The sequence below is a fragment of the Dreissena polymorpha genome, chromosome 1 (assembly GCF_020536995.1).
Source record: "Dreissena polymorpha isolate Duluth1 chromosome 1, UMN_Dpol_1.0, whole genome shotgun sequence".
In the NCBI taxonomy this organism is placed as follows: Eukaryota; Metazoa; Mollusca; class Bivalvia; order Myida; family Dreissenidae; genus Dreissena; species Dreissena polymorpha.
The window spans coordinates 159,357,249-159,382,053 of record NC_068355.1 but is presented as its reverse complement, the minus strand read 5'-3'; the positions used below and the strand labels follow the sequence as shown (position 1 = coordinate 159,382,053).

The following is a 24,805-nucleotide window of genomic DNA, read 5'->3' as shown; positions in this document are numbered from 1 at the left end:
CCGATGTGGTTATTTTTGATTGGTCTTAAGGTATCAACTTGAAAATTCATGGTTGATAGTAATCGGGATCCAATCTCGACGACGAATCACCATCACCACACAAACGGATATTTTGCCATTCTAAAAAAAACTTACGCATTAACAACTAGTGTTGAGTAACATTCCGAGATGTGAATATAGTGCCTATTTATGTATTGTATCTTACTGCTGTTTCTTACATGTACTCGTAAATTTGGTTCGTAAAACGAGCTGATCTTATGCAGTTCTATAATGATATTTGTTGTTGTATTCGTATTTTTTTATTAATACAGTCAAATATCAATGAAATATGTGGTTGTTATTAATTCAAAAGCAGAAAGCACTAACGAGTTTCGGCCACTGGAGATGCAAATCTGCTGCAGACTAATGTAAGTAAAACATTATAAAAGAAATCGTTTTGCACAAATTTCGAGTGGTTCTTGTCGGTCCCCGCGAGTTCGAGCCACCGGGTTGCGATTGTAATTTGACTATCAGTAAATAAAAATTACAACCAAAATCATCAAATATATCGGTGTATAGTTTTATTTCAGCATAGGTATAGTTCACATCAATTTCATCATAGCTAAAAGTATGGTTCAAATCAGCATATGTTGATGGAGCGATAATATTTAACGGTATATTGAACGGTCATAAACAAGACAAGCACAATACAAAGATGTCACTTTCACTAAAAGTATGTGCATTCATTTTTGTAAAAACGTCGGCGGGAAAAGGAACTTCATGCACATTTGGTCATGTTTGATGATATATTTTAGTGACACCGTTACTACCTGAAAATCTCAAAACGAGCGCAGATTCTTACGGTGGATTAAACAAAACAACATTTATGAACAACGTTCGAAATGACGAACTTTTATTTAGTCTTAGAACATTTATTTAGTCTTTCTTATCATTATTACTCGCCAACAGCTTTGAAGTCTGTAAGCGTTTTGATACCCCGTTACAATCCGTGAGACAAGTGTATTTAATTTACAAAGTGATAATTATTAATGAAAATAAACGTTTGCGTAGTGGTATGCGAGGGAACTAATATGCAATTTTCCTCAAACTCACATTCGATTGTTCCAGTATAAATGCGCCCGTATGTTATCAATAATCAAATATATTATACATTTAAACAGTACATTCTATAAAGTAAATACGCATGATTTACGCGTGCGGGTGTACGCAAAAAGTAATGTAAAAAATAAAAGTGACTTGCGTAAATTACACACCCCTCAATTTCATACAGATACAAACAATACATTTCAACACTCGACGGGCACATACAAAGAGTTCATCAATTAAATTGTATACGTGTTTCTTTCAAGTTTGAAGACAATACGGACATGCAAATTGCCAGGTACTTGTATTTCCAGTCATCTTATCTAAAACCATGCGACTTTGAAATAATGAATTGTCTTTATAAATTGTCTTTGTTTGAAATTTTTCCCGCTTAACAATAATAACAATACAGAACCGCACTACATTCGCCTGGCGTCGCGTATGAATCCTTCAAAGAATTTACAATGGGTGTCGACACTGGGTCGATCTTCGGGCTTATACGCCCACGACCGCTCAATGAGCTCGTACCATGGCTCGGGGGGCTTTGTTGTCATCTTGAGCGATGGCCGGAGCCCGTCTTTGATGGCCTTTTCCAGCGGACCGAATAACTGCTGCTGAATATAGTCCGCGGCGTCGCGACCGTACCACATCTCCCAGAGCATAATGGCGATGCTGTAAACATCCGCCTTGTGGTCGTAATTTTGCTCCTGGAAACAGATCAAATATCATATACAATTGAAGACCATTGTTTGCAATTATGGATTTGTTGGCATTATTCACTCATGGCCTCTCCTATTTTAATTGAAATTGTTGGGGCAGGTGAGCTAGAACGCACGGACAAAATCGCGTTTAAACTTAAACATGCACATTTATCGCGTGCTCTTGATAGAAAAGTGCCATTTCAGCGAAGTCACAGACTTAATCAAAAATCATGCTCGAATAAAGATAAAGCTGTTCTGGATAAATCGCCTGAAGGTAACAGGTTGAATTTGGATGGGTGAAATATAAATGCGCGCATACCTGCGTTAGGACTTCCGGTGCCATATAAACGGGGCTACCGACGATACTCTGAGCGATGTCTGACGTCTGCTTTGTCAACCCGACGTCTGTTAGCTTCACAATGTTGTTTTCTGTGACCTGCAATGACAATTTAAATTCTATTATTATGATACTAATTATCTTGCTTACATTATAAACTTTCGTATTATTTGTATTATTTGGCCAAACATTTTGTTTCCGCTTGTGTCTCCAAACACAGAGAGGAAGGTAAGGGGGGGGGGGGGGGGGGGGGGGTAGTTATAGTATTTTTATTATTTTAAAATTTAATTGATTTCAATTATTAGCAAATTATATTACTTCTGTTATATTCACTTTTCTGGTTTGTATTATTTCGCCTTAAAAATAAACAATGACGTTATTTTTGTAAATGTGATTAGACACGTGCGCTAATCTAAATTTTGGTCTATTCATTAAGTCTGTCTGTGCGTTCGTCCGTCCTTTCGCCCGTCCGTCTGTCCGGCTCACCGTCCTACCAGGATATTCTCCAGTTTCAGATCCCTGTGTACGAAGCCTTTCTGGTGCAGGTAGAACACCCCTTTTCCAAGCTGCAACGCGAAGTCTGCCATAACCACCATTGCATCCAGCTGCGCAGTGGAACCCAGCGCCAGCTTTCCGGGATTGCTCACTTCCGGGCTGATGAACTTATCCTGGTGGTTAGAAACACGGAGTCAGATTACACAAATATCATTAGTTAAATCGTTTTAAAGCTTAAGGCTTCGATTCCCAAATAAGAGCTCTTTCAAACGATAACAACTGGTACTTTTCCTGGACATCTGACCGACCTTTTACTTTTTTGCGAGATTTTTGCTTGTAAGGACCGCAAGGGAATTTCCGAATATAATGCATACAGTGGAATCTTTTAACATGATAAAATTCTAAAATTTTACTTGGCTCTATCCGCGTGAAAACTTCACTTTACTGGTGATCTAACCTTGAGCGTGTAATTGCAGACCTCCATGATCATGATCCACTGCATGTCACGTTTCTGCTGCGCGTGGCGGAATGTATACGTGGCTCCGTAGTAACGCACGATATTGGGATGGTCCAGCTCCCTATGAGGGACGTGGAGATATAAATGAGTCGCGCTCTGAGAAAACGGGGTTAAATGCATGTACGTAAAGTTTCGTCCCGTATTAGCTTGTGCAGTTCGCATCGGCTAATCAGGGACGTCAATTTCCGCCTAATCTGGATTGTCGTCAAAAAGAGTATTCGTTTAAATAATAAATACGATAACAGCGGAAAGCAAAGGCTCATCTTGTACGACACATGAGCGAGGCTCATACATATCTAAATTACCAAGGCTACGAAAATAATTCGATTCTACGAAAATCAGACCGCCATATTTGTAAAATGGAAGATCGATAGTTTCAGGCTTGACGCTCGATGGTTATATTAGAAGTAGGTACATACCCGTGAGCATATAACTGGTTCTGTTTGGGGCATAGTCTCTGAATAGCGCAGTGTTGGAAAAATATTATAGTTGATCTACTAACCTTGCTATTCCGACAAAATGTTACATTTGAACTCATCTCGTGATGTTTTGAGTTTGATAACTTTAAACCAACGCGATCCCTTTAGAAATAAAATGACGTCGCGCACCTCATTGTCCTGTCTTCCAACAGGATGTCGCTGACAGTTGACTCCTTGAGAGGGTCCCGGCACACCTTCAGTGCTACCGGAAACACCCCGTGGCGCTCAGAACGGCAGCTGGCGATATAGACGTCCGCAAAGCTTCCGGAACCCACCGGCCGGGTCTGACGATCCCAAATAAGATCCGATAGATCGTAGTCGAATTGCATGATGTGATTCACATAGAAGATGTCGCACTGACCTAGAAGCGTGTGGCTATCGTTTAAGAGCTTCGGGAACATTTCTCGCAGATGGACCTGCTTGTCGGCCATTTCTTTTTGTAAATCTTGCATCAGTTCTAGATCGGCTTTCAGAAAGTCTGGAATCATTTTCGCTACGGCGTCGATATCTTTGACAAACCTACTGAAAAATTTGAGCATCTTTTCTTGTAACGACTTGCTTTGCAAAATACTCTCAAGGAATGCTTTTGTAGCCGATTGCATAATCGCTATACATTTGTCCGTGTATTTCAGTTTGTAATCTGCGAAAATCTTCTTAAAAGCTTTGTCCCCTGATTTCAGGGACCCCACACCTGCCACCATTCCACCCAGCCCCTTGTACGTGCTAACGTCATCCTCCGATCCCTTGCCCTTAGACTTGAGCCACGACTGCTTTATAGGGGATGGGCCTTTGACGGACTGGTGAAGGTCACGTACAATTTTGCCGTCACCTCCCAGCAATGCCCCTGTAATAAGTACAGTTTAGTGTCATGCTTTAACGTAAAAAATAAATCTTTTAATGAGATAAACTTAGTAGACGTTACTGTTAATATGTTATCGATAACATACACTACATACAATCAAATGAACGGACAGTAACCTGCTCGTACTAAAAGCTATGAAATTAAATGGACGCCATTGTTTTGACGTCATGTCGTAAGGAATCCCTTTATTTTTCAATCAAATATAAAGAATTTGCTAACAAAGCATATACACACGTATCATGCGAAATTTTATTTAATAAAAAAGATTATAAAAAACACCTTCAATTTTAGCTATCTGTTCCTCCATGAGTTCGAAGTCTCGTTTACACACCCGTATGATCTTGTCTTTGATGCCCGTCACGAGGTTGTGTTCCCGCTCCCACGCGCCGATCTCGTGCGCCAGCTTGTTGGCGATCCTGTCCATAGCGTCGCCCGCCACCTGTGTAGTTAAAACAGGAATGTGTTTGTAATACGATGTATTTGAAATCCGGATCTCCAGAACTTTGGGGAACCACGTACAAACTACACTACGAATGGAAAAAATGGGATTATCATGTAGAAACAGTTGATTTTGTATGCGATTTTGAAAGGTTTTTGAAGAGGTCGTGTGGTTTTTTTACTCCTACCCTAACACCCGGATTAAAAACTTAATAAAATAAGTCCTCTGGTTTTGTACATCAACTTTCAGTCCCAGGTTATTACATTTTAAAATAGGTCCACTGGTTGCGTACTCCTATCCACACACCCGGATCTCAAATGTTCATAACGTCTACTGGCTTTGAAATCCTACCCCCCCCCCCCCCAAAAAAAAAACCAACACACACACACGTATTATTGTAATGTTTAATTATTATTTTTTACTATACGAGTGCTCATGAATAAATATGCTGCAGTTGATTTTAACAAAGTTCCACATAAACAGTGTTGAAAGCAATGTTGTCGAGCTTTGCACATCATGAGCATGTGACTAACATCTTGTACATTTAAATTCAGGTTTTGGCAAACCAAAAGGACTGTTCGGACAAAAGCTTTAAATGTTAGCAATCAGATAAAAATATGTTTGCTCTACTGTGTATCTGTGTATGGTTCATAGCCTCGACAGTTGACCGAAACAGTTATCAACCCCTTTGACAAGTGCGTTTATGAAAATACGAATGTGAGTGTTGCGCTACGTATAACGTTTGTTTGTCTTTTTTTTTCATTGAGATATTGATTGTGTTAACTTATTTCAAACATTTAATTTATAATATTGACAAAACTTTCCAAACACTTAAAAGATAAATGAAACTTGGCCGGAATGCTAGATTCAACGTCATAATTGCCGACCTCCCACCCACCCACACCTTTTTCTTGTCGTCATTAGGAAGTTCGTCTGCTCGCCATGAAAACAGGCGCGCAGCCAGGTCACGTGACTGCAAGAACTGGACTACTTTCTGTGATACCAAGTCTGACTCCGCGTTAATGCCGGATTTCAGGTAGTTGATACTGTCCTTGGCGTTTTGCTCAAGTTTCTCTATTTGAACTTTGACCTAAAAAATCCGAAAATAATCAATGAATAAAGTCGTAAAAATAATTTTTATAATGCTCAATAGAAAACTCAATATATGACAAGATGCATTTGCGAACCGTATACCCAGGTAGTAATGAAAAATAAGTAATACTCTCTTATATTTTATTTAGTAGTTTTATAATGCGGTATTTACTTAAAAACCTAATTGGAATAATTATTCTGCTTTCCGCGTGTCCGGTAAAAAGTTATTTCGTTTATTAACTATACAGTTGTGCGTCGAAAACAAAATTTTCTCAGATACTAGCAAAAGTATAACATTATCAGTGCAATAGTGTCACTTATTCAGCCAGTAAAAATAAATTTGGGTTAAAATTGTTAATTTTAAGCTTTCCGATGGTTTATAGAGACATATAAGTGAATTAAAACTGATGAATCACTGTTTCAAACAGTGAAAAATAAAACTGAAAACTATCGTTAATTTTCACTGTTTTACTGTGAAATGAAGTCAGTTTTTGGACGAAATGAAGTCATTATTCGAGTGAAATTCTGCAGCTATACTCTTTTACAATGTAAATAAACGGTGAAAAAACCATACAATAACAAGTAAAATTGCTGGATTCAATGGAATATCGATTTTAATTGACTGGTGATCATAGAAAAAATATTTGTTCTGAGCACTCGTGAATTTAAATCGATAATCCACCGAATCCAACAAATATCCACTATTTAATTATGCACGAAGCAGCGAAAAATATTTCATCACAGTAAAACAAGATATTATACGTTGTTCATTTATAAGACGTATTCTTACTTGATGTAATTCGTCCTTAATGGTCTCCACTGACTTTGCTGCCATCACTTTAGAAACCTTCAGCGTATAAATTATCCGCTTAAGGACTGCACTCAGCCATCTGAAAAATGATCCAGCTAGCAAAAAAATGTCCCATACATTATCAAACATTCAGGTCTGTATTTAAAATTACGTGTGCTTGTTCCGGACCAATTATAGAATATATTACGTCTCTTTTTGTGTTTATGCCGTAGTTTTTCTTGAAAGTAGTCCTAGAAAACCTCCTGTAGTTTCATTATTATCAGTATAAAATACAACCATATTGTTTTCTAGTAAAAATTAACTCTATTTATATGTGTAAAAAGGAATAAGCGTATTGCTGAATTGTACAAAGTGACTGGGCACTGCACATTTATGCGATTTATGATTCTTCCAGTAATGACAATGAGTAGACATCTAGTGTGTCTCGCATTAACAGTAACAGAAGATGGCCTTTTTAGCAATTTCGTTCTACTCAAACTCATGTGTGATTTGTTTTAACTTGATTATGATACATTCACTTAAAATCGACTATAATGTTTTTTGTAATGGTATGAAACTTACAGGGCTTTTTGTTTGTATATTTATTCATGATTACATATGTTGTAACTCATGTCACTCTTTCTATGTTAAATAGTCTTTGTGATTATTGTATAACTATGTTGTTTGAATCTTCGATATCGGAGGAAATAAAGAATATATAGTTATTTTATTGTTTCTGGACGAGATTCTATATTGTGCTCTCGTCCAACCCGGAGAAACAGGGGGGGGGGGGGGGGGGGGGGTGACTACATACGGAACATTAATGTAACGAATTAAACATTATTATTGTCAACAGGAATTGCAAAGATGATAGGAGCACACCTGTAATGGGCGTTGAGCCGTGATCGCAGACTGTCCGGTAAAAGGCGCTCCACCATAGTTTGTAGCCGGTCTAGATCTGCGTAGTTCGTCTTCATTGATACCGCTTTCATTGCCTGATTATAAAATGATTATCATTTGTATACAGTTTGTTTTTCATATGGAAAGATCCAGACTTTTTCAGACGTCATCCAAATAACAGCACACTAAAAAGTTTAATTGAGCCTTTTAAACTTTAAATCTGGACACAAACGTTATTTTTGTTTTGTCTTAAAGAGGAACAAATTAAACATTGGTGTTCGACTGGTGTAAACAAGGTAACACAATTAACCCATTTATACCTAGCGTATAGAAAAAAGGCCTTGGCAAACAGCGTAGACCCCGATGAGACGCCGAATGATGCGGCGTCTCATCAGGGTCTGCGCTGTTTGCTTAAAGGAATTTCTGTAAGAAATATTCTGAATATTGAAATAAATATACTAGACATCCCTAATTTGGGAAATAAATTGATCTTATGTAGAAGGATGGGAGAGTCCACTAGGCATAAATGGGTTAAAATAAATAATATGTGTCTCATTTAGTCTAAGTTTGGAACAGGTACATCGGGAACAGCCAATGAACTATATTTAATTGATTACTAAGTATGTTTTTATTTTCATACATGCATTTAATGATCAGTATGTCCACTGCATTATTGCTGTGCTACATAAGCGTTTCAGTGTGAACTGAATATTACGTTACTTTTGTAATGCAACATGATACCCGCTGTTTAGTCCAAAGACAATGAAACAAAGGATCGTTGGTTAAGTTCATGACATACAACAAAACCTAATAACCGACAGCGAGCGTTACGTAGTAAAATCAAAGTTCTCCATTTAAAAAAGTTTTCGTATTGTTAATTTGTACTGTCAATTAAATATCAAATGACGTTCCTATGCGTGTCTATTTTTTTTTTGCTACACAACAGATTCCCAATGGTTTTTTATTGGCGTCAATTATTATTTCGAAGTTTGTTAATTGTCGGCTCAGTCCCTTCTTAAAATTAACTCGGGCCCTGTTATTTATGGTAGGTTATTGTTATATCGTGGGTTCTGTTTGATTCGTGGATATACATATCGCGTGTATTCCCTTGATAGAACGTTCGTACATGATACCGTCGTGACGGAAAAAAAGTTCTGACCCCGGTCACCATCATTTTGCTGATAAAAATACGACAAAAACACGTAAATATTGTCATTCATCACAACTCGATACGTTTTTATAAAACATGCTCAGCCTTAATGACATACTGTGTCATACAAGCAATTCATTAACTTACTTCCATTATGGACATGTAGTGAATCTGAGACTGCTTAAGATCAGTGAAGAATCTCGACAGCTTCTCGAACGTATCCTGCTTCACTGCTTCTCTGTCGCTGCCGGGAACCATGTCCCATCGGTTACACACCACCATAGTAGACTCAGAATTGTATCCCTCGGCGCCCGCCGCGTTAACCACCATCCGCATAAATGTTTGCAGCTGAGAAAAAACATATAAAAACTTAACACAATCTTATTCTATGCAAATAAAAAGTTATAGTAATGCAAGATGAACAAATTAAAACAAAATCTAGATTCTGTCAATTGTGGCTGTTTATTTATCAAATATTGAAATATGTCTGCAATAAAAAGTCAGATAGCGTACATTCATCTGGCTTTGAGTGTGTTTATATACACAACGCAATAATAAAAGTGAACAGTTTAACTGTATTATAATAAAATACATGTATATATTTAATATAACTTTTTAACATTCCCAAAATTAAGTCGTGACTTGCTAACATCGATAAAGTAAAGATACAAAAACAAAAAGGAAAAAAGGAGGACAATACAAACTGTGTTCAGCGAAGCAAAACTTTTAAAGCTTTCGCAGTTGACCTACCCTGCCTTTCTGGACGCCTCCCGCGTTTGCGCTGTTGACCACGTAAATGAACCCGTAGGATTTGCTGAGGTAACGTTCAACGTGCTTGCCGACCTTGGACCCGCCCCCTATGCCCGGTGTATCCACGATCACTATACCCTCCTGGTGGACAGAAATGACGTGTATGAAGAATGACGCAAAAAATGTGCGCTCAATGCAAGTGCGTAAAGTGTCGTCCCGGTTAATCTATACAGTCCACTAAGGCGGATTCGGGACTGAACAAGCATTTTTTGAGGGTTTGAAGATAATAACTTGAAACATAGATATCATAAAAGCGAGAGGTGTTCTTTCGGACATATATGTGCCTAATCGGACTTCACACGAAGATTTATGACAACACTTCACGTACGTACACTACGACCAATTTCCCACGACACTACATGTACTCCTTACTGGCAGCAATCTCGTTCATCGATTCGCTTACCAATCGTTCATGGACTCATTTATTATATTTGCTGTTTGACAAGTATTGCATAATTTATTCATGACAGTATTTTATTGTCGGTTACACTACGTACTACGCATATTTTGAGCTTGATACATGACGGAAGTTTTGAATAAGTATTTATTAAATATCTTACCAATATAACATGCTAATTGGACGACAATTTGTTAGGTGTTTTTAACTGTCACCAAACTTGCTGTAACTTGCTGACGGATAATAATATTTGTAAGTGATTTATTTACACAAAAACACAATACCATTACGACTTTTGCGACCTATAGCAGGTTATGTCTTGGTAAACTTCCATCCAGCCGATCGGAGCATATTTTTCATGTATTAATAAAGCATAACATCAGTTGCATCATTACGAGGATTAAAAATTTAATATACATGTAGTCGTTCATTACAAAACGAAATGACTCACTGCTTTACAAAAGAACAATCCGTATCGGTTAAGACAACACAAACAGGTTTTTGTAAACTTAAGGTACGGCGAAATTAAAGTTCGTCACCAGATTGTTGTGTCGCCAGATCGTTAACTTAAATCAGACACCTGCCATAACTACCTCCAGCATGGCAAACGGCCATGTGACCTCGATCCTGTCGTAAGGGGAGAGGCCGTCTTCGTCCGTCTCCGCCACTGCGCGCCGAAATTGATCGCCGCCTACCTGTGAGGTCAGGTCAAACATGACCGGCGGTGGCGCTTTTTTAGGCTGACCTTGTTCAGTATACGACCTTTGAAACGACGTAGATTGGAAATCAATTACTCATTTTAAAATTGGTATACATGGAATGATATCAACTTACTGGGAATGGGTCACATGCTGATTCTTATTACTCAATGGTTGGTAAACCAACGAAGGTGAAAAATAAATCACATATCAAATACATGTGTATGTGGGAACAAATGCAGTACGCAAGTATTCTGGGCAAGCGAGTGAAACACGTAAACAGTTTCGATAAATGAAAAACAAAATAATAGAATAGACTGGTGTCTAAAAAATAACACGAATTTGACCATTGTGGTGAGATCAATTGCAACAATGCAACAAAAGGCGATGTGTGTAATTGGAAACCGGAAAAACTAGTCATAACGCTGTAATTCTGTTTAAATGCAGTATGTTCTAAAAATAAAGTACTTTAGGCGAAACGTGTCGTCCGTTTTTTCAGCAACAGGACGACACGTCATCTACGTGCATAAGGGCTGGTTTTTCCTAAACACACCTCATTTAAACATTCCTCTTCATAAACAACTTAAAACTGTGATACCGGAAGAAGCCAGTCGCTGTTCTCCGGTTTGGTTCCCTGGAGGAGCGAATCTCGACAATGGTGGATGTGCAGCCGAGTTGGCTGGATGGCAACAATGATTCCCCAAGTAGCAGGTTGATCAGGGAGCTCTTTCCGGCCGCTGTCTCGCCTAAACCGAGAACGGTTAAACATAACATGTATAATTACTTTAAACCGAACCTTACCTTTATGTCATATTGCAGAAAAAAGCTAATGGTTACACTCTGAAATTGTTCAATAGCTGCGCTTTTGGAAAACGGGGCTTAATGTATATTCGAAAAGTGTCGTCCCAGATTAGCCTGTATATTCCGTAAGGGCTAATAAGGGACGTCACTTTCCGATTAAACTGGATTGTGGGTTAGAAGACTTAATTTAAACGAAAAATGACATAAAGCGAAATGTTTGACCCATGCTTATCTGGGACGACAATGAACGCATATGAATTGAGCCCGGTTTTTTCAGAAAGTGACTTTTATTACTTTAATTATTATAGTAACGTTGGTAATAAATTATTTAATGTTTTCAAACACCACATCTTTTTATTATTTAGAATGTGTCTTTATTAAAATACATGTACTTTATTACACCCAATAGCTTCTAGACTGATAATTTATTAACATTGATAGCACAGTGCTCGTGAACGGAAGATTCTGGTGCTGGAGAATTTGGTCGGAGAACATATAGAACATGAACATTTTTATATTACTTGCAACATTAGTCTTTTTTAACTGTGAAATCATGAATAATGTAACGGTGGCTGAATGATTTAGGTATATTTCGACACGTTTCAATGGTTTATGCTGTATTTCCTGTATTACTTCGTGTATTGAGTAAATAATGCAGTAGGGTGTTTTTTAAGGTCCTAAATCAAAGTGAATAGTCTGGTAGTATAATGCCAAACACACTCACCAAAATTTCCTAAAAGAAATACAAGGTAAGAATTTTTTAATAACGAAATTACGCAATTTTCAAGAGTGCACAATAACAGACTATAAGAATACAAATGTATTTCTAAGGATAATGTTTCCGGAGTGCCATTATACATATATATCATTCATACGTACCTACGATGAGTATAGTGCACTCGCTCTTTTTGATTTCAGCTTTTCTGGTTTCGAACGCCTCTTCTATGCCTGCAAAATTTCATCGCAAGTAAGTTCATAGTTGCAGTAATATGGTTTGTGAAATAACACATGTATCTAGGTTTGCATGCATTTCCTTTATTATACGTTTCACAAACAGTACACCGACACCCGTCGGGCTTTAATTATGGTTTACACATTTTTTGATTTACTGATGTAACATTTGGATAAAAGTCGAACCAGTACAAGGTGGTTCCACACGAGTTAATATGTTTACATTGCTAATATATTGTCTGTATTTCATACATATATATTCACGTTTCGCTACACCCATCCATTTTTCCTTGTAAGTTATTACGTGGCATCCATACTTCAGTACTTCCTGGTTTTAATTGCTACAATGAACGACCGCACACTCTCAAATGAACGAACCTATGAATGACGCATGACTTCATGCAGGCGGAAAAATACTAAGCGACTATTAACTCTTCGGGTTGGGAATTTTATGGACCTCTTGTGAAATGAAAACTGTTTAGATGACGAAGCCTGCTTATATTACACGGACGAACAGGCCAATGGTTTAGTTCGTTGATGCGTGCACTATTATTAAGTTGTATCATGTAAAATAAAACACTGTTTATTATCATGAAATTGTGTTCGGAAATTACAGCAAAAATACATAAATAAAACATCAAAGAAAACACAGACCGAAACCATTCTCCTTCAAATCAGCAACACTTTTGTTATAAAGTGCAAATATCAGACAGCCGAATATCAAACAAAATATTAGAGCATTACAGATTGTTTTTTTAAATATTTCTATAGATAAGAGAATAACTTTGTTTTTCATCAATGTTTATAAAATTAACTTGACACAAACGAAATTCGTGTCGCATGCTAGAACCCAATATCAAGGAAAACGATCAAGTTACAGTTCTTGGTCACATATGCATACAAGAAATCAACCGATAACTCTTTTTTTCTTTTCGTAACTCTATCTAGCATGGATGAATTTTCAAATAAAAATGCAAACATGACATAATTGTTTAACATATTCTTAGGCAAACAACCCATATCATATTCGCTGTCAAAGGTCAAACTGTTGTCTTCAGCATGAATATGCTATATTAACAACTTCGCCGAAGTGTAATGCATTCTGAGATGGAAAAGCAATGCTAAATCCAGGTCCTTAACCCAAAAGTCTCAGGTTAAATGAGAAATGAGAAATTATTTTACCCTTTGACCAATATTTTACAAAAAGACACTTTATGGACGTGCATCTATTTTTAAATCATGTCATATATATTAAAATTAATAAACGTTCGTTAATTTTGAGTGAATGAGGTATTAACGTGTATTAATCATTTAAACCATAGTCTATTTCATACAATACATAATGACGCTGTTTTACACAAAGATATGGAAGTTATCCAAACACAGCACATAAATAATTTCACTTACAATTTGGTTTAATTAAGGTTATTTGTAATTACAAGAACTGTCAGAAGAAACATTTTGTCTTTGACACATGTCAAACTAGGGGTTACAAAACCAGGCCTTTTGGGTCAATTCCTTATGGGGAATGTATGTTTAACTCCCTCGATGCATTATTGAGAAATAAGCCGATTACATTTGAATGACCCATGCATTTCATAACGATATGTAACATTGAATTGGCCTCTACATTTGACAAAATTTGGCATGTAAGGTCATTTAGGGTAAATTGTTTAAAGATTAAAAACTATCACTCAAGCCATCCCTGAGAAACCATTGTAGCAAAACACTTTAATTTGCCTACAGAGTGCATGTGTACATTTTTAAGTGTAAAATTATTTTCAAAAATGTTGAACTAGAGTCACAAAACTTAGCCTACAATAAGACACTTAATTACAAAACATCAACGGCAATACATGAACATGCATATGATCGTCAATTGTGTAAACGTCTGAACTAATGCAAAGCCTTAAAATAATTTGTCGAAGCTTAAGAACACCTGATTTCGCGCGTAATTTAATTGGAAAATCTTAACTAAAGAATCCTCAACCATGGATTGTTCAAACCTGGGAAAACTTGTCTCAGATCCCGCTTGTAATTTGAGGGCAGCTCGTTGTACAGCTTTTGCGATCTCTCGTACTTGTCCACTAACTTCGCCTTGTGTTTCTGATCGTCCTCTATAGCCTTCTTCAAGCCCTTGCTCGGTTGTTTCTGAAAAAAATTATCGATGGTGCAAATAATGGTGTGCTATAAAAGTTCGATTCTGCAACTAAAAATACTTAAAATGTATGAGTTCTTAAAAAATAATCAGTTTTCCCGACGTGTCGTTGTTTCTTTAGACTTCCCACAGTTTATTTAGACTTGTAAATCGAACAGTTTCTTTAAACTGGTAAATTTGTCTTAAGACTAGGTTTTTTGTAGAATGATCAACGTTTCTTTAGTGAAGTAATATTATCATAGAACTGTCACGGTTTTTTTACAAACTTATCCCAAACGTGTTCTATTCTTGCTTGCATAGAAAGCATTCTATTAAAATTGGCCTTTTTACTAATGTAGTTGTGATTCCTATGTCGTTAGGGTTTCCCAATTGCTTAAGCAGCGGATGTTTAAGTGTTGAACAGAGGCACTCGTTTATAACATCATATTAAAGTTTAACGACTTAACATTAGCCTTAAGACCACTGCAACTCTCTAGGGGAATAGGGACAACTCAAATGGAAACAGGTATGACTCAATTTTGCACAACTGGCAATTTGCAATGTTCAGAGGGATAACTTAGTACGCCTCATTATTGCGCAAGGGATAAACCACTATGGAAATAACGGCAACTCACGAAGGAAATAGGGACAACTCACTTTGGGAACAGGGACAACTCAATGCATTAAGGCTCACAATGGACAAAGGTACCTCACTATTGGAACAGGGACAACTCAACTCATTAAGGCTCACTATTATAAAAGGGACAACTCACTATGGGAACAGGGACAACTCAACTCATTAAGGCTCACTATGGAAAAGGGACAACTCACTATTTGAACAGGGATAACGCAACTCGTAAAGGCTCACTATGGAAAAAAGGACAACTCACTATGGGAACAGGGACAACTCAACACATTCAGGCTCACTATGGAAATAGGGACAACTCACTATGGGAACAGGGACAACTCAACTCATTAAGGCTCACTATGGAAAAAGGGACAACTCACCATGGGAACAGGGACAACTCAACTTATTAAGGCTCACTATGAAAAAAGGGACAACTCACGAAGGGAACAGGGACAACTCAACTTATTAAGGCTCACTATCGAAAAAGGGACAACTCACTATGGGAACAGGGACAACTCAACTTATTAAGGCTCACTATGAAAAAAGGGACAACCCATGTGGGGAACAGGGACAACTCAACTCATTAAGGCTAACTATGGAAAAAGGGACAACTCACCATGGGAACAGGGACAACTCAACTTATTAAGGCTCACTATGAAAAAAGGGACAACTCACGAAGGGAATAGGGACAACTCAACTCATTTAGGCTCACTTTGGAAAAAGGGACAACTCACGAAGGGAATATGGACAACTCAACTAATTAAGGCTCACTATGGGAACAGAGACAACTCAACACATTCAGGCTCACTATGGAAAAAGGGACAACTCACCATGGGAACAGGGACAACTCAACTCATTAAGACTCACGATTGAAAAAGGGACAACTCACTATGGGGAGAGGGACAACTCAACTTATTGAGGCTCACTATGAAAAAAAAAACAACTCACGAAGGGAACAGGGACAACTCAACTTATTAAGGCTCACTATGAAAAAAGGGACAACTCACGAAGGGAACAGGGACTACTCAACTCATTAAGGCTCACTATGGAAAAAGGGACAACTCACTATGGGAACAGGGACAACTCAACTTATTAAGGTTCACTATGAAAAACGGGACAACTCACGAAGGGAATAGGGACAACTCAACTCATTTAGGCTCACTTTGGAAAAAGGGACAACTCAGGAAGGGAATACGGACAACTCAACTCATTAAGGCTCACTATGGGAAAAGGGACAACTCACAATGGGAACATGGACAAATCAACTCATTAAGGCTCATTATGGAAAAAGGGACAACTCATTATGGGAACAGGGATAACTCAACTCGTAAAGGCTCACTATGGAAAAAGGGACAACTCACGAATGGAATAGGAACAACTCAAAATAGGAATATGGTCAATTAATTATGGGAATTTGGTAATTATTATTGGAAAAGAGATTATTTGCGATATGAATAGGGACAACTGTTTATCAGAATAAGGTAACTCAACATGGGAATATGGAATATTCGGCATGGATATAGGGACAATAAACTATGGGAATAATGATAACTCACTTTGTGAATAGGGAAACTCAATATGAGGATAGGAGTAAGGCTACCTTTTCCGGATCGACCCCTTTGTCAAGCTTCTCAATGATGACTCTTACGGCGTCGTCCTTCGTTTTGATACCCATGCCCTTCGCATTGAAGTCGATGAGCTTAAAGACGTCAAACGCAGTCTTCAGGTCGGGTATCTTAAATCAGAAGGATGTTCAAGTGGTTATGGGCGTGTCTTATCAACGATATAACAGCATATTAAATTAATAACTGAATATTTCATTTTTAGAACAAATTATATTTCTGAAAAGAAGGGAATATAAGAGACACAATGGAACTGAAAAACATACCTCAAATTGAATAATAATACTTTTGGTGATACGTATTAATTGTTTCAAAAAGGTTATTGCATTTATAATCAGTTATTAAACGATCTACATTGTCGAATTTCCAGTGTATACTAATTGAGGTATTTTTTTTATAACCGTTCTTAACGCTCATAATAAGGTTTGTGCAAACGCAGCTGGGACCCATACATTGTTATCAGATCATATTCATAGAGAATACTAGGTAAGCGTTGAATACAGAGAAGTTTATGTTGCGAGGCTTAGAACGCCGGGAGCGCGAGCCTTGGCGAGCGCTTTCGGTGTTCGAGCCGAGCAACATAAACTTCTCTGTATTCAACGCTAATCCTAGTATTCTATTTATCCCATTTGATTTTTTTTCAACGTGACATTTAACATTAATAGATCTAATAACCTTAACAATAATTTTAATTCAGTCTTAAAAGCGCTTAAAATCTAACGAATGTAACCATGCGTAGTGATATAAATGTAGTTGTTCTGGTACGTAAAAATTTAAAAAAAATTCACACACAAACTGTAAAACAAAATATCACCATATGCCTCGATTCAATTTTACGCAGTATCCGAATAATAACACATTACGACCGCGAAAAGAAGATTTTACTTTACTATAATTCATTTTATTTTCGAAAGAAAATGATCAAAATCCAATATGGCGGCGGTTGCTTCCTGACAAAATGATGTCGATGTCAACATACATGTACACCGTCGACGACCTTGACAATTTCGACGAGTAAACAGACAATTGCAGCGACTGACACTTTATTTGACCTTATATATAGGGCAATACGTTTTCCGACTTCGGACGACGAATTTAAGTACGCGCAGAACGTGTTTTTTTATATAATGTTATGGGTATGCCGTGTGTGATCAGATGCATCAATGGCGTCCATGTTAAAATCCTTTTTCCGGGAACAGGGAACGACAAAACTACAAAAAACCTAAACACGTTCGAACAAGTATCTTACCTTTAATTATCCTTTAAAATCCATCTAATAATCCATTTTACTCAATAATTGACGATTTTGCATCTAGGGTCTTTAATAATTATTTTAGCATAGTTAAATAAAGACCCTTGTGCCATCTGTTCTGTGTTCTTCTTGAACCCCCTTTGTAGAGGAACCAAACAATCCTATCACTATATTCAAATGAGTTTACGAACTCAATAACTTTCTTCTTCGTTACACGCTACGTCATGTACTCTACATTACTGCTGTTAAAATGAACCGGAGCAGTTTATCAAATAATTTAATCGTTGGTAAACTCGGTTGCATTTGCAGATTTCTGCATACAAACATAATTATGTTTAAACTTGCACACTTTTTTATTTGTCTATGGTAAATGCGCTTATTGTATGAGAAAATAATTTAATGTATAAATACACAAAGAATGAAAACAATCCATTACACAACAAATAAATGAGTGGATAATACCCGTGTACAAAATAGGACGTTCCGAATTCCAGTGTGGTGCTATTTTTACCATCTTATACTTTACACAGCTCTATGCCTAACGTGAATTAAATCGGAAAGCAAATATTGCAGATTATTTATGAATTGTGCGATATTTGTATGGCTTGTTGTACATTCTTAAATCTCAGAAGTATATGCATGGGTTATAAACTATGCACATTACACGAAATAAGAAAGATGTGATAAATTGACAATTCAAATATGTCAATATACAGTACATGTTCATGTGAAATAAGTTGCGTTTATAATAAATCGTCAATTTTTTTTAATTTTTTTTGTTTGGGGGGGGGGGGGGGGGGGGGGGAATGATGCAATAAGTGTCATTTTCAGCTGATTCATCATTATACAAATGGCGAAAAATTATGTCATATGACTAGATTTAAAGGTTGAAGGTCGTATAATTTTGAAGCTAAATTTTCTCGACTTTATTTCTTATAAACATTAATCAGTGGTAAAGTAAAGAATAGTCCGTGCACGCGACAGGTATATCCCACAGTGTTGAATACAGGCTAGAACATTTCATAAGGTGTTATTCCGTCAATGTCGCGTTGAAAATGGGATAAAAGAGTCCTCTATACACACTTAATTGCGTTTAAATGCCTCCATGAATACTTAATTGTATATAACCGACAGCTTTAGTCGGAGATTTACATTATTGGTTTATTGAAGCACACATGACAACGCGTTATTTGACTTGAAAATGAACAATGCATTACACGAAAAGAATAATGTTTGTAAAATTAAAGGAGGAATTGATTAAAATTTAAACACATGCTCGAATGACATGCATCAGGTAAAGAATAAGATTTACACAAAAGCTCGGTTTGCATTCATTTTGTAATTCAAATGGATTAAGCATAATTAAAGAAATACAATACGATAACAGTAAGTGGGGTATTAATAACTATAGGATCTTGCATGAGTGGTCGTTTTGTATTGAATTTATTAAACGATTCATCTAAATAAAGATAAAACGAGGCTTGTCGAGTTTTTATCTTTATCTAGATGACGAGTTTAATAAATTCAATACCAAATGACCACGAATCTTAGATTCTATTTATAGCATTACCAACACATTTTCTTTTTATTTTATGCTATTTTCACCGTTTATTCACATTGTAAAATAGTTTAAATGAAGAAATTCGCTGGAATAATGACGTCATTTCGTTACAAAATGACGTCATTTCACAGTAATATATTAACTAGTGTAATAACACCCGTTTAATAAACAAAATTGAGCATTACGTTATTTCACTCCTGGAGCGTAGGTCATGTTATAAACATGCTTTGACGTTGAAAATTGCCTTCGCTTATTTAATTATGAGAATTGCCTTAATTTAAAAAAACTCACAAAAATGTAAGCATGGAATTACTCTTTTAGCAAAAAAAAAGACACTCGCTTTAATTGAGCTAATTATGTATGATTTTTTTTCATTTGTAAAAATAAGAATCTTAGCATACCTGTTGCAATTGTAAGATCTTTACATGTGTTTTACCATTTTTACAATTACCGATATCTAAACATGGCAGATCTTTTTTTAATATGGACAGATTACACCGAGTGACAAATTGATTTATGAGATGTAATAAGTTCAAAAATGTTTACAAACCTTAAAATAACAACCAAGCGGACATTTACAATCGTTGACATAACACCTAGCATACATTATAAATGATAAATATGACAAGCTAGCTTTCCCAATTCCGGACATAACAATCTAGCAGACATTATCAATACTGGACATAAGATCCTAGCAGACATGTACAGCTCTGAACATAAGAACATTGCAGACAATTACAACCCTAGACATAACAATCTAACCGATATTTACAATTTTGGACATAAGAACATTGGAGACATTTACAACCCTGTACATTACAACATATCAAAACTTGACAAGTCTGGAAAAAAGCAACAAACTAGTAGACATTACAATCGTGAAAATAATACTTAGCAGACATTAAAAATGATAATTATAACAACTCGGCATTTAAAATCAAAGACGTAACCATTAAATTGCAATATTGGACATAAGAACCAGGCAGACGTTTACAACTCTGGAATCAACAAACTAGCAGACATTAACAACTCTTGACAAAATAACAACGCTGAAATTAACAACTCTTTATATAAAAACCTAGCAGTCATTTACTTCTCTAAATATTAGAATCTAGCCGAAATTTAAAATCCACATACGAACCCAGCCGACACTTACAATCCTTGATATAAGAACATAGCCGATATTAATAATTCATGAATTAAGTTCCCATCAGACGTTCACACATTTCATGGCATATTTACCTAGCAGACATTTACAAACCTGAATAAAACAACATAGTGGACATTAAAGGGGCCTTTTTCACGTGTTAGTAAATTTACAAAATGAAAAAAAAATTGTTACAGATTTGCAAATGTTCGTTTTAGTTATGATATGTGTGAGGAAACAGTAATACACAACATTTACCATAGTTACCTATGTTGACGATTTAAAAACCTGAAAATTATAAAGCGTTGCAAAGCGAAACGATTGAATAATTTAGAAAGTTCTGTCGTTGTCTTTATTTTTTATGAAACTACGAGGATTGCTTATATAAAGAATAAAATACATCTCTCATTGTATGAGCACGGATGGCTGAGTGGTCTAAGAGGTAGACTTTAACTCCAGTACTCCTGGGGCCATTGGTTCGAGCCCAGTTGAGGGTTACTTTTTTATTTTGTGATATGTATTCTTGTTTTGTTTTAACTGGACCTTTTTAGATCCAATGTTTACATTTATCAATATAAAGCATTTAATGACAAAATTCAATACATGCCAAAATCTGTGAAAAGGCTCCTTTAACAATTCTGTACATATCAAGAAGCCTTTCACAATCCAGGAAAAAAACCTTTTAAGACATATACTGCTCTAGACATAATAGCATACAGGAGTTTGTTTCAGATCTGAACAAAACAGCTTGGAATTTCGTTTCCGACATGCCCGACAAAAAACCTGGTATATAGTTTTAGATCTGACCATAAAACCATGGCAGAGCATTTAAGACGCGAACATATCAAATAGTTAGATGTTTCAATGACTTCAACAAAGATACTTGGTACACGCTTATAGACCTAAAGAATACAAACTGGTAGATTGCATACATAAACCAAACAACGCCGCAAATGTTTCAGACCTGAAAAAGTATAGTTGTAGTTTTTTTGCCGCCTCGAAAATAACGATCTTCACGTTCCTGGACATGCAAACTTGATAGGCCCTTGTCGACCACTTCATTTAACCAGGTACACGTAAAAATATTTGCCTTTAGCTGGATCTTTCAAACCCGTAGATCTTTACAAACATGGGAAAACAACCTAACCTAACAAATCAATTTGGTAGACAATTCCATAACTGGCAACAACTATAACATTATACACCTGTAAAGGACCAAATGCGGCAATACCACAAGTTCATAATGCACACATATGTAATAGATTCGCAGAAACACAATGTTGCTTAAACAAGTAAAGCTGTAATATCGTTTCCAAATACTTAGATGTCGCGTTTCTCGCGTTTAATTGTTATTTGTCATGAGATTATTCCTCTGGCCAGTCTCCTGGAAATATGTGAAAAGCTTCGCTGACAGATCTGATTCGATTGTAATATTGTAATAACGCCGACAAATCTATCAACAGTACCAAAGAAACAATTATGCAAGCAAACACACTACAATAGGCAGTAATATAATGTGCATAATGTACACGGAATGCGCGTATACACGGCAGACAAATGCAGGAAACAAAATGACCAGGAGCTGATCTGCTGTATATTTCGGAACAAGATAAAGTAATAACACAATGCGCACAGAATCCGTTCAAACTTTTTTGGTGGAAAACATGTTACACGGCATATTGCGATGATAGATTTTCCGTTCTGAGCTTGACCTCGGATGTTGCATTTTCTTTATTTTAATTCACCTTTAAAATGAGGTGGAACCAATGAAATGATCAGCCTTTGGCTGAAAAATGTGGTTTAATGTCCTGTTAGATCCAGTATCAGAGGGTGTAATCACGCGACAGTCAATAAATTCGAGATAAATAGCGAATATAAATACGTCGCGAAAAACATTCTTGCTGATATGGCTGAAAAGTGAGCGGTATTTAAACGATTAACACAACTAATGACAGAGAAAAAACCTGTCTCGGCATGGATGTCGCCATTTTGACTATCATGTGATGACCCCCCTCTGAGTTTGCTTTCGCAATGCTTTTGATCTTACATTATATTACAGGTATTGTTTATTTTTAAAGACATATCGTCAACATTTAAGTACACAAAGCTTGATCTCTTTCAACATGCGCATGAAGTAGGAACGCTTGCTAAAGGTCGTTAGTTTACATATTGTATGAATGGTTATACCACGCATTTAACATTGTTCATGATACAAAAACTCGCTGACCTATGTTTTGAAACCCAAACGGTTTTACAAGTTGTATTTCAATCTTACCTGAAAAGCGTTTTCTTTACTCTGTATATACCAGCTTGGATCTCTCTTTGCCGACATTATTCCGTTTTACACTCGTCTGAAATACATAAAACTAATAGTGAAATGCAATATTTAAATAATTGCTCATTGAAGTATTTCGCACTCAATGAAATATCATCATTCCGTTTTAAAAGGTATATGCGATACTTTTTTAATGTATACAAAGTTTAAAAACCAACGAAGCGAAGCAGTGTGAATAGATATTTGTCAAACAGCGGGTAGTAATGTTAAGATTTAGTACGCTCCTCAAATACGAATTCAAACTTCCGCGTTGTCACCTGAATGTTAATTAAATGCTGCACATTCTGATTAATAGATCTACCTATGTATATGACAAACCAAGGGCAGAAACAAAAGACGTTTGTTAGGCGTAATTCGAGTAGGAAGTTTATGAATACGCTTATATGAAATTAATATTGGTTTCTCCAGTTCCGTTTACTAATTCATATTTATATCTAATGGCGCATAACAATGCAATTCGCTTCGAAACAATAAAAGTGTCGGCGCTTCAAATCGTTATAAAAAGAAACGGAAAATTCAGTCAATAGATTAAAACAAATTCGATGCGCTTCGTGTAACAGCCAGACATATGCGTCAATCTGAATTAAATTAATTTAATGGACTATGACATTCAATTAGTAAGAATGTGATTAAATGTTTTTTCACAGCTGACATGAACATATTCTGCTACAAAAGAAACGGGTTTAAAAATATAAGTCAACACTGACCTTTTAATTCAACCGTTTACGACGCGTGAAAAGGGAGCGCGGGAAGAATGCTGCCATTGGATTGCACGTATCCCTCTCTGGAAGAGATTGAGGGAACCGATGATCTTTTAGATTTTGTAACGATAGCGGAGGAAAACCACGTGGACTATACTGGTCTGGAGTCGGTCCCGGAGCTGAAAGAGAGGCTGGTGCTAGAGTACTGGCGACGTAAAGGACGCAGACTTCATGTGGAGGTTCGTTACTTATGTATCTGTTGCTTATTACTAATAGTATTTGCCAGTGTCAAGAAGTTCTGTTCTTGCCGCACGTCTGCGAACTAAATATAATGTTGTCATATCTCATTTTGATGGTTAAGTTGTATACTATAATACTCTTTTTGCATTATCCTTAATAGTGTTGTTACATAAGGGTGTTCTTTATAAATGGAAACTATTTTCCTTGAAGTCAATATAAAAGATTAAGACAGTTCGTATACGATGGTAAAAATGCACCTTTTATAACCGATGGACATTATAAAAACCTGCTTGTAAAATACTACATGTGTATGCATATTTTATTTAACACAATTATGTTTCAGTTTATAACTTACAAGTATAATAATTATTTGGACCAATGCAGATTTGAATAAAAATCGCTCCATACCACTTTCATATGATTAATTTTAGTTCAAAAGCGAATGCACTTAAGCGCTACGAATAAGATCGAATCTAGTTCTAAGAATCATAGTAAAATGGGTTTTCTTCTTGAAACCCACAATTATTAAATAAGGTTTTGATTTACTTATATGCTAACAAGCCAGTTACAATACCAATAGTACACAGCGAGTTTTGCTGCGTCGGAAATAACCTAAACGTGCAAGGTTTGAGTGATTAAACTAACAGCCAAGCACCAGACAAGAATTACGATTGTCATAA

General features: G+C 36.4%; 2 protein-coding genes across 2 annotated transcripts in view; one reads left to right on the top strand and one right to left on the bottom strand.

The window, feature by feature from the left end:
* Positions 1-545: 545 nt before the first annotated feature.
* LOC127858136 (uncharacterized) lies at positions 546-23,327 on the bottom strand. Its single transcript, XM_052395080.1, has 17 exons — positions 23,125-23,327; positions 16,868-17,002; positions 14,509-14,653; positions 12,431-12,499; positions 11,349-11,496; positions 10,646-10,814; positions 9,596-9,736; positions 8,993-9,193; positions 7,678-7,790; positions 6,796-6,895; positions 5,818-6,003; positions 4,754-4,913; positions 3,742-4,456; positions 3,074-3,194; positions 2,616-2,789; positions 2,104-2,220; positions 546-1,790 (listed from the first exon to the last, which is right to left on the bottom strand). Exons 1-17 carry the CDS (start codon positions 23,179-23,181, stop codon positions 1,503-1,505), a joined length of 3,039 nt encoding a protein of 1,012 aa, XP_052251040.1. The 5' UTR covers positions 23,182-23,327; the 3' UTR covers positions 546-1,502.
* A 309-nt stretch (positions 23,328-23,636) lies between these two features.
* Positions 23,637-24,805, top strand: part of LOC127858131 (uncharacterized) — a 13,421-nt gene continuing 12,252 nt past the window's right edge. The window contains exon 1 of the mRNA XM_052395037.1: positions 23,637-24,124. Coding sequence (XP_052250997.1) covers positions 23,939-24,124 — 186 coding nt within the window. The 5' untranslated portion in view covers positions 23,637-23,938. The remainder of the gene's footprint in view (positions 24,125-24,805) is intronic.

Excerpts from the sequence above, each read along its gene's own strand:
- LOC127858136 (XM_052395080.1), bottom strand. The coding sequence starts at position 23,181 with ATGTCGGCAAAGAGAGATCCAAGCTGGTATATACAGAGTAAAGAAAAC. Across the intron at positions 9,737-10,645 it reads GGCCGTTTGCCATGCTGGAG|GAGGGTATAGTGATCGTGGA; the intron begins GTAGTTATGGCA and ends TCTGTCCACCAG. Across the intron at positions 4,457-4,753 it reads ACAGATAGCTAAAATTGAAG|GGGCATTGCTGGGAGGTGAC; the intron begins GTGTTTTTTATA and ends TACTTATTACAG.